The sequence below is a fragment of the Pezoporus wallicus genome, unplaced genomic scaffold (assembly GCF_028554395.1).
Source record: "Pezoporus wallicus isolate ANWC-B61680 ecotype Strahan unplaced genomic scaffold, APGP_CSIRO_Pwel_v1 scaffold_7392, whole genome shotgun sequence".
NCBI classification, from domain to species: Eukaryota; Metazoa; Chordata; class Aves; order Psittaciformes; family Psittacidae; genus Pezoporus; species Pezoporus wallicus.
This window is the reverse complement of record NW_026639923.1, coordinates 1,698,486-1,709,005: the sequence shown is the minus strand read 5'-3', so window position 1 is coordinate 1,709,005 and position 10,520 is coordinate 1,698,486. Positions and strand designations below refer to the sequence as shown.

At 49.6% G+C, this 10,520-nt stretch overlaps 1 protein-coding gene across 5 annotated transcripts; it reads left to right on the top strand.

The window, feature by feature from the left end:
- Positions 1-737: 737 nt before the first annotated feature.
- Positions 738-10,291, top strand: CHST12 (carbohydrate sulfotransferase 12). 5 transcript variants are annotated; one of them, XM_057416972.1, is made up of 2 exons: positions 738-1,472; positions 8,518-10,291. In XM_057416972.1, the coding sequence occupies exon 2, from the start codon at positions 8,613-8,615 to the stop codon at positions 9,858-9,860; it is 1,248 nt and encodes a 415-aa protein (XP_057272955.1). In that variant the 5' UTR covers positions 738-1,472; positions 8,518-8,612; the 3' UTR covers positions 9,861-10,291. The 5 variants fall into 5 exon arrangements, with proteins under 5 accessions (XP_057272955.1, XP_057272953.1, XP_057272952.1 ...); XM_057416970.1 differs by lacking the exon at positions 738-1,472 and adding an exon at positions 2,974-3,103; XM_057416969.1 differs by lacking the exon at positions 738-1,472 and adding an exon at positions 3,124-3,265.
- The last annotated feature ends 229 nt before the right edge of the window (positions 10,292-10,520 follow it).

The following is a 10,520-nucleotide window of genomic DNA, read 5'->3' as shown; positions in this document are numbered from 1 at the left end:
TATGAAATACCAGGTTGGCTGGCTCAGGAGGACTACTATATTCTTCAGCACTTGTTCTGTTGCAATCTGAACCTAAAGAGCTGTTAAATGCAACACAAACAGTCCAGTTTGGAAAGCAGACACATGCGTGGGGGTTTATAGCCAAGTTTTAAGCCTTTCTTGTTGTTGTTATTGCTGTTTTTTGAAACAGATGATATGGGCAATGTTCCAGAATGAGTTACACTCCATCTCCCTCTTAGCCAAAAATAACCTCTTGGGAAGAGAAAATAACATTTTCAGAGGTGTACGTAACCCTGGTATAATCCATATGTGAAGCACATCATTTAATCTGAATGAGCCATGTGACAACATACTGCTTCCCCTGAACGTGTTGCCATGGGATTTTCTTCAGGCACTGATGTGCAGATCCTAGGGCCCTTGCCAAACTCACCCCTCCACATCCCATGGCAATCTGTCTCGTCCCCACTTTGACTGGCAATGAGACTGGAATTGAAGAGTGAGAAACTCACCCAAGTGCTTCATCTTCCCTCACTTGCAGGGCCTGCAGATGGTGCCAGCAGTCGGCAAAAGCAGCAGCCAGTCTCCTGCTTGAGGAGCCAGAGGAAAATTAAATAGGAGTCACCAGGGGAGCAGGATTCTCTGTGGTCCCATGGATTGCCATTCCAAGACTGCTGGAAGTTAGGGAAGCAGACGCAGGGGAGTGTGCCTTAAAATGTATTTGTTTTTGTGTTGTAGCACTGAAAAGCAGAGGGATGGTTCAAAGGGGGGAGAGGGACCTATATGTTGTAGACTACTTTTCCCATATCCCCACTGCAAGACTTTCCTCTGTGTTGCGTGCTTTAGCTGTTAGCTTCACTTGAAGACAAGTAGGGTGTTAACAGAGTCCAAGAGAAGAGGAAGCCCTCATTTTCCCAGCAGTGTTTGCCTCCCAGAAGATGTCAACATGGAGCCCAAGCCACCTTTTTTCCCAGGGCAAAAGTGTGGATGCCACCCATGAATCCAAAAGGCTCCCTGACTATTAAAACCAAATGTAAATGCCTGAGAAATAGTTCTCCCTGTTCTTCTCTGCTGTCCCTGTGTGTTGCTGTGAAGCTGGGAGGTGTAACATGCCTGGAATGCTGTTTGGGTGAGCAGATGTTTGGCTGTGAGAGCAGCCAGAGATTGCTCTAAGCTCTTTCCTATCGACAGAGCATTTCAGATGTGACTGCAGCCGGGAGAAGCAGCACGGCGATAGGTGAAGACCCCAAGAAGAGCTAGCTTGGAGGTAAACCACAGGAACGTGTTTTTCTCCTTGGAACAAACATCTCCAACCAGCAGCCTCCTCCATAAGGGGCTTTTTAACACTATTTCCCCTGCTTTTCAAATATGCCATTGAATGAAGCCCTTCTGGCTGCTGGACTGAATAAACAGTGACCCCATGCCCCAAACAGGAGTGGCTTCCCTCCTAGGTCTGCTGAAGATGACGATTTCAGGTAGGTTTGTGTGTTATCTCAAACAGATGGAGAACCTTTATTATAGCTGCAGCACTTGCAATGGAGTCTCCTTTATACTCTTTCTGACTTGCTGTGTGACATTGCGCACACTCCCCATTCCTCTCTACCTCTTGCTTTGCTGGTGGGAAGATGAGGGATAGTTCTCTCCAGGGATGAGGACTCTTAGATTACTTGTAATTATAAATGCCATAAAGTCCTGAAGTGGGTGCAACACAAGTGTAGCAAGCAGCAGATTTTCCTTAGGAAACAGCAGCAGGAAGAGGAGTGATGGGAAGTAGAAGATCAGGAACAGTTGTCCCTCGGGGCTGACTCTTTCAGATAAACAAAGACACAAAAACTCAACGCACAGATAAAATAAACATAGACTGTGTGTAAAAGAAATCTGTGCCAGCAGGGCTTGAGCCAAGCCTGTATTTAAGGAACCCACATGACCTGCAAACAGCGAAGGACCAGAAATGAGGGAAAACGGGAGTTTTCCAAGTGTATACATCTCCGCTACATACCTTTGGGCTGAATCACCATCCAAACTGTGCAGAGTTGTTTCATACAAAGAGTGGGACATCTGAGCCAAACGCATTGGTTTGAGGCTGTATCTCTGAAGGGGAGTTTGGTCATTTGCCATGACTGTTGTGAAGAGCACAGTGCCAGGGGCTGTGCTAATCTCCCTGTTTGCAAAACATATATTTTAGGTCTGTTAACACTGGGGATTGAGACGTCAGAGGTAGAAGCTGTACATAACCATTTGTAGCTTTGATAACTGCTGCAGGTGGGCTGCAGCCCATCTACTGCACCAAGCGGGACCACACTCATCTGCAGTGCTGGGCTAATGGCTTTTTGCTTTGATTCTTACCAATCACAGCTGATAAAAAGGGAGGTTAAACTGGGTTTTTCCAGCTTCATTTTCTAGCCTTGCTGCATACAGTTATCTGCACTTTGGTTTTAATATTCTGCTGTGCTAGAACCCAAAGGCTGGGGTTTCTTCCACAAGACTGCTTGGCCCTGGCTCCACCTAACCATCAGCTCCAGCAAGCAGCGATGTCCGGTCTTGGGATGCTGCATCCACCTCAGGACAAGGACTGTCGCCACACCATCCATTACCGGCTCTCCCTCTTCCCGTCTCTGGGACAGTGCAGGCAGTGGAGCAGGATTCCATCTATGCAGCCCCTGAGCCCTTCAGTGTGCAAGGAAATTAAATCCTTATGCAGTCTTACGCTGTGGCAGGCGGTTGGACCAGATCACCTCTGAAGGTCCCTATGCTGTGGTTCACCTCGTGCTGCCCCTGGTTCTCCACAGCGGTCCCGGCCTTGCTGCGGGAACGCGCTGGGGGCTGAACCGGAGCAGCCCCTCGGCTCCCGGCCGGGCCTACGGGCCCTCCTCACAGCCCCGACGCGCCGGGGCCTCCAGTGGCGGGGAGCAGCGGGGAGGCGCCGGGTCAGGGCGGGCCGGGGCCTCCCGCCGCCGGGCGGAGCAGCGCCTGCGCCGCGGCCCCGCGGGGACCCCCGTGCCCGGCGTCTCGCGAGAGGCGGCGCCCGGGTAGCGGCGGGACGGGGCCGGGCAGCGGGAGGAGGAGGAGAGGAGAGCTGAGGAAGGCTGCGCTGCCCGGGCGGGAGGTGGGTACGGGGCGGGCACGGCCTGGACTAGGGCCTGAGGGGAGGGGTTGGGCGGCGGCGGCGGGGCGCGGGTGAGGCGGTCCCGGCCGGGGGTGCCGCCCCGGGGCCGCTCCGGTTATGAGCTGCAGCCGCGTCCGTCCGCGCTTCCCTCCGGCGTGCCAGGTAAAGGGAGAGCCGCGGCGTGACCGGGGCGTCGTGTGCCGGGCAGGGCAGGGCAGGGCAGGGCAGGGCAGCGCAGCGCTACCCGTCCTCGTACCTCGGTGGTGGCGGGAGGTGGTTGGGTCTGTGGGCAGCTCCTCGTCTCCGAGCCACCCATCGCCGGCTTTGCCTGCTCTGCCGCCGGTGCTGGGCCCGAGGCTGGGGGCAGCCGCTTGTGCAGCTTCCCTGTGTTGATCTGCAGCCTGTGTTGCTTCTGGACTCGGGAGCGTCTGCGGTCCCAGCGCCCGCAAAAGCGAACCCAGGAAGCAGCCTCCTCGGTAGAGCTTTCCTGTTGACGGTAGAGCGTGGTTTTTAGCCTTGCTTTACAGAGATAACCGTTAACGTGATTAATCCTGCTTGAACTTCGTGCAGAAAACTTCGCACTGCAGAAAATGATGCTTAAATCAAGTGTTCGTAAGGCAAATGCAGGCGGTGTGAGTGGCAGGGTCTGATTTCTGGCTCGCGTTGTCATATAGCGAATGTGCTGGGGTCTTGTTGACTCAGGCTCTCAGCGCTAAGGCTTGCTGAGACCCTCATGTTGGTAAGGTCAGGAGCAATGGGCGTGCATGAAGCTTGTGACAAAGGCAATGAGCAAACAGGACATGCTGCGTTTGGGGGGTTTCCTTTGGGAAGTCTTAGAAATACGGTTATTAAGGGAGCTTCCAAGTATGGGTGTTAAAGGCGAGGCGTCCGGTGGTGCCAAGCCTGTACAAACCGGGCTTTGTGGCAGCGATAGGGGCGAAGGTGCTGGGATAGCTACGTAGATTAGGATATTCTTTGCTGGTCTCTAGCATACATGTGCTAAGTTGGGGTAGAACATGCAATGCAAGCCCTATTTTTTGCTTACACAGTGTATTTGTATTGATGTAACTGCTGATGTTATTACACGGGTTAAAACGTTCCTGCTGTGCAAAGAGCGTTAGGTTTTTGGAATGCTGGGAGAGCAGCAATATGGAGTGATGGCAAGTGCATGAAATGCATTTCTGGTTATTGGCACTTCTGTTTTGGCTGGTGGGAGCTTGTTCTCCTGCACCTGGAACAGGTTAAATTGCCTCCACTTCTCTAGAGCCTCCTTATTCCCTAAGTGTAACTGGTGGCAGGTGTGTAGCATAACATATGGGTAAAGAAGGCTGCATGGATTGAGTGGTTGCTAATGAATGTAGGTACTTCAAGGGAGCCTGCATTCCCAAGGGAAATTATTTGACTGGAGTTTTTGTATGTCTTTAAAAGTACTCATTCCACCTCTTTCTGTCTTGAGAAGCAGGCAAAGTCCGAGCAAGCTACCTGAAGTCCCTTATCACAGCAGAATGAGTGGGCGCTGGAAGAAGTGAGATGGTGCTAAGTGCCCGACCTGTGCCTTGTGCTTCCCTGTGGGCAGTTAGGAGCAGTGGGAAAGGGACAAGCTTGGGGAGACACAAAGCAAGAAGAGATGGAACCTGCGTGCAAGCCTTTGAAGGCACAGTCCCTTCAAAACCATTGCAGTTCATAAGGAGGGATCACTGTCCCCTGTCTCTGGTACATACCTGCATGTAAGCTCCTTTATCTTCTATAGGCCTTACTGTCCTGTAAGTAGCCTGGAGTTGCTCTCTTCTGCAGAGAGAGGCTATGGGAGAATGTAGTCATTGCAAAAAGGCAAGAGAGGAAGAAGGAGACAGTAATTACTTAAGTTGCTGTTTGCCCTGAGAACAAACAGTTGTAATCGGTCTGTGAAGTGCAAATAAGGTTTTCAAATCCCTGAGGAGCTGCATCTGCAATAGCTTTTGCAATAAGAACGCTGGGGACACATCCCACTTCCTCCCCTTTCTGGTTTTAAATGGGAGATGGTTATTTGACATGGCAGCTTGTGATAGGAGAGGATGGGCCCGGTGACCTCAGACCTCAGTGTCTTTCTCCTACCCAGGATGGGGAGATGAGTCCTTGTTTCACACCCAAGAGAGGTTCAGGTTGGAGATGATCATGGGATGGTTGCTGGGGGACTCTGTAGGATTATTATAGCACTTGGTCCATTTCCCGGTTTGCCAGCGTCGTGTCACAGAAGCAGCTTTGTGTGGATCCTGGTGCACGTTCTTGTTGGCTGGTGACTTTGGGTTAAACTTGAATGTAAATTCTTGGCTCCTCCTGGAGGCTTTTCCTTTTGATTCTGGCAAGGGGAGGATGGAGGCGCGTTCCTTCTGATGTGCACAGAGACCTATAATTTGTGCTTTCAGTCTGGCATCTTTTATGAAGTGCTCAGGAAGAGGATGTATCGTAGTCAATAGAGTGACTCTGTGTTCTGCAGCATTTTTCTCATGAGGAGCAATTAAGCTGTGTTACTGCTCTTTTCCAGGGCTCTGGCACTGACAGAGTTAATAGAAGTGGAGTCATTTCGATTCTATGCTGCTGCTGTGTGTCTTGGAAAAGCCAAACGCTCTGGCAGTCCTGCATGCTCTGTCCTGGAAAGCAGGCTCGAGCCCTTGGGGTGTGCTTGGTAGAGCAACATTATGGTGGTGGCTTTGACAAAGAGCCCCCCTTCTGTTTGCCCGAGGAATGCATATGCCACACACAGTGTCTCATTTGCTCTGTCACTGCTGCTGAGCGGGTGATCTGTCCATGCTGGGGTGGGACAACTTTGCAGAAATGCTGCACTGTCCAAAGCTGCTGGGTATAGGGATGGCAGAAAAGGATGCTCCATGCAGCTTTCCGGGCTTGCTGCATTCCAGCCAGCCGAGTGGTCTCAAGCGGCGTTGGAAGCACAGTGTGCTAGGGATTGTGTGCGCAGTGGGCACCCTATTCATCCAGAATAGGAAGCAGTCCCTGCCCTGAACAGCTAACCAGCTCAAAAGCAAGAACAGATTCAGGCAAAACGCAAACCCAGAAGTGTGCCAAAGCAGTAGGCTTGGCAGTGTCACTCCATTATCTTCTGCTGTTGGACCGGGATCTTTGGCCAGAAGTGCTGACGCACATATGTAATTTGCCTCTTCTTTAACTCTGTGCTCTTATCTTCGGGTGCTGCTTCTTACATCTGCTCTATCCACAGTCTTGACTAGCTAAACATAGGTAATTACTGCTGAACAATACCTGCTTCTTGCTCCACAAAGTGCAAAGTGTTATGTCTGCAGGTCTTCCAGCTCCTATTCACATGTAGAGTAAGAGCCTGGCTCCAGGAGATGCATTGTTTGGTGTCGCAGTGCAAGGATGTGTTAGGCTACAGCTCCACTGAATTTGTGGCTCTCCCTATTTCTAAAGTGTAAATAAAGACACCAGGATGGAAAAAACCCTAAACCTTCAGTTTCATGTTTTGTCTTGTGTTATAAGCTGAGGTAATACTTTGATATGTGACTGTATATCTGGTATTATTCCTGTTTGTTACTAAATTCTTGTCTCATGCTTTTGGTCTAGTATTTGAGACCAGGACTTTGTTAAAATTTGGCATCCCTGAGGGATAAGCACAGCCATGCAGATGCTCTTTAGACAAGTCATTAAATGCAAGGCTGCTGTGAGCTTCAGAAGTGCTGAGTATATTCCCCTTGGGAATGACAGAGCTCAGCACTTTCCCATATTTGGACTCTGGTTCTTTCACCCCTTGCCTAGGATGGGGTTGGTGCCCTGTTAGAAGGGTTGTGTGTGAACCTTGATTGGGGAAAAACCTTTGTGTTTCAGGAGGAAGAGACACCCAGTCTTCATTTTCAAAAGCTTTTCAGGGCAGCATGTCCTGAAGTGGCTTTGTTTTCAGAGGTGGTTTTTGCAGGGCTTGTTCTGAAGTCATTGGAAAGAACGGGGATGTTTGCTGAAAGGGCAGCTCTTTTCTATCTGTAGATAGTGTCCTACCTATATAATCAGAGACAGGACTGTGTTTGGAGAAGAGGAGATAGGAGTGACTACTTTCTGCTTGTCTTTTGATGATAAACTTTGCACAGAGAGGCTGTAGAACAGCAAACCTCTCAAAATACCAGATAGCTGCTCCTCGCTTTAATACATTGTTCTCCTCTTTAATTTGTAGTTGTTCTTCTAAAGGCTGCAAGGCTGTAGGCACTGGCTCCTTGATCACTTGGGGAGAGAGCATGGCTGGTTTGCCAGCCGGGCTCTGAAAAGCCTTGGACCAGAAAACATGCAGCAGGGTTGGGAGATGGTTCTCCCTTGAGGAGCTTGCTGGTGGAAAGGGGCTGGGAGTCAGCAGGGAAACAGGTAGTGATAAAAAGGTGGGACTTGTTGAAGTAAAAACACCCCAAACCTGCTTCACCCTCTGGAAGAGATCTTCTGAGCTGCCCTTCTAACAGCTATTTCTCACCTGTCTTTGGTGGTGAAGAGTTGTTAGGGATGAGTGTGATAGAAATAGGAATTGCACTAAACCAGGAAGAGGTCCTCACTGACAAAATCCAGGCATGGAGAAAGATTTACCAGAGCATCCTTAATCTGGAGAATCATTCAGTTAAAACTAATAATTCTTTTAGATTTTTTTATTCATACATGGCTCTTATAGGGACTGTGTCCCTTTGGGTTTTCTTTGGTAGGAAAACTCTATAATCTCTGTTTTTGACAAAATAAGTAACTCCTGAGGAAGGTTGTGGAGGTGATGTGCTGGGTGCCTTCACACAGATAAGATGGTGAGTTCAGATCAATGATGTTCTCTCAACAGGGGGCTTGCTTTAGCCATTAAAGCAACAACATCTTCAGCTATGTATTTATAACTCCAATGAGGTCTTTGTTTTCATTACAGCAGTACAGAGCATCTTCATGGGGAGATGAGACCACAGTGTGATACCACAAGCTAAAATTGTGGGTGGAGCCCTCTCCCTGGTCTGTACTAGATGCGTTTAAAAGAGACCCCAGGGAGGTCTGAAAGGTAGCCAGCTCTGCCTATCTGTATATAGTTGTATCTCTTAATACTCTCCAACTTCCCTCTGTAAACTCTAGGCCTGATATCTTTATGTTTTGTTTACTTTTTAAAACGAAAACAAGAGTTTGTCTTGAAATCACATGGCTCCAGAAGCTTGAGGTTGATAAAGCCCCCATCACTGCTGTGGAAACTGGTTAAACTGCAGCACATCATGCCTCCTTTGGGCCAGTTCCCCCTTCTCCATAGGGAGGGTCTCTCTGTGGGTACCTCAGACTCACGCAGCTCTCCCCTGCAGAAATGGATGGTGAGCTCAGTGACAAGTCTCACTTGTGCAAGGTCATTATCTCCAAACCAGAGTAATTAAGGGTTCAACTAACTTTTCTTTCTGGTACCTTTTTAGGGGCTTGATCTGCAGCACCATGCTGGATCCCAAGCCTCACTCTGCAAGCTGGAGGTGAATCCAGGTGAAAGCCACCTATTACACCAAGTGTCAGGATGACCAAAGCACGGCTCCTCCGTCTCTCTGTGGTGCTGGTCTCCATCTTCATGATCCTCCTGATCATTGTGTACTGGGACAACGTGGGAACAGCTCACTTCTACCTGCATACATCCTTCTCCAGGCCTCATTCCCCTGGTATCACGGCAGGCGAAGACTGGGAAGCCTTGCCAGATGTGGATGAATTTTTGGCAAAGCTGCTTAGTTCGAGCCTGAAACAGAATAGCTCTACCCCAAGAAAGACAGAGCAGCTACTTGTCCAGGGCTCCAGCAAGCCTGTGGCAAGTAATTTGGAGGAGAACGTGCGCGGCTATGACTGGTCTACACACAATGATAGGAATAGCTTGGACCAAGAGCAAGTGCAGATAGAGAGGCAGAGAACGTTGAAGGAGTTTTGTGCCAATTCCAGCTTCACCTTCCCCACCAAGGAGCGCTCCTTTGATGACATCCCAAACTATGAGCTCAACCACCTGATCGTGGATGACCGCCATGGCATTATCTACTGTTATGTCCCCAAGGTGGCCTGCACCAACTGGAAGCGGGTGATGATTGTGCTAAGTGAGAGCCTGCTAGACCAGGGTATCCCATACCGGAACCCTTTGGATATCCCCCGGGAACATGTCCACAACACCAGCACCCACTTGACGTTCAACAAATTCTGGCGGCGCTATGGGAAGTTCTCCCGGCACCTCATGAAGATCAAGCTAAAGAAGTACACCAAGTTCCTCTTTGTACGGGACCCTTTCGTCCGCCTCATCTCTGCCTTTCGCAGCAAATTTGAGCTGGAGAATGAGGAATTCTACCGGCGTTTTGCCATCCCCATGCTCAAGCTGTACTCCAACCATACTAACCTTCCCGCCTCCGTTAGCGAGGCCTTCGGGGCAGGCCTCAAAGTCTCCTTTTCTGACTTCATCCAGTACTTACTGGATCCCAGGACAGAGAAGATGGCCCCTTTCAATGAGCATTGGAGGCAGGTTTACCGTCTGTGCCATCCGTGCCAGATAGACTATGATTTCATCGGCAAGCTGGAGACGCTGGATGAGGATGCTGCTTATCTATTGCAGCTCCTCAAGGTGGACAGGCTGCTTCGCTTCCCCCCCAGCTACCGGAACAGGACTGCCAGCAGCTGGGAAGATAACTGGTTTGCCAAAATCCCCCTGGCTTGGAGGCAGCAGCTCTACAAGCTTTATGAAGCAGATTTTGTACTCTTTGGCTACCCCAAACCAGAAAACTTGCTTAAAGACTGAAAGTGATTGGATGGGGGCGGGTATGGGAGGGAACATCTGAAATACCAAAAATGTTTAAAGCCTCCTCATTTTTGCTCTTAACTCCCTTCCCCGTACAGGTTGGTACAATGGAATCTATTTTTTCTACTGCTTCCCCTTCCATTTTTGCAATAATGCCAGAGTCCAGGGTATTCCAGCCAGCTGTGCACATGCAAAAAACCAAACAAATGCCATTTTGGTTTGGGTTCGAATTTGGTTTGTGATTTTTAAATGCCCCCATGTTTTGCAATGGGTTGCTGCCCTCGGTCACTCTGCCAGCTGTGTCCTTCAAGTGGCTTTTTATTAATACTTTTTAAAAATTAATATATTTAAGATATTTAATACAAAGTGTGTGTCGTGGCAAAGGAAGGAATAAAGGAAAAAAAACAGTAAAAGAAAAACCTAAGAAATGATGCTCCTGCTTCTGTATGTTGTCTCAGGGCTGCTGTTTCAGAGGTGCAAGGTTTGTGGAGCACTCGGGTCTCTTTGGGAGCGGGGTTTGGTGGTGGTGCCGTCACCAGCCACACTTCTGGTGGTTGCTCTGAGCTGGGCTCAAGGCACATCGGATGCATCAGTGCTTGACTTTGCCAAACAGTCCTGGAAGGATACCAGTGTTCCATTGATGTGTGCTGGGAGCACCAG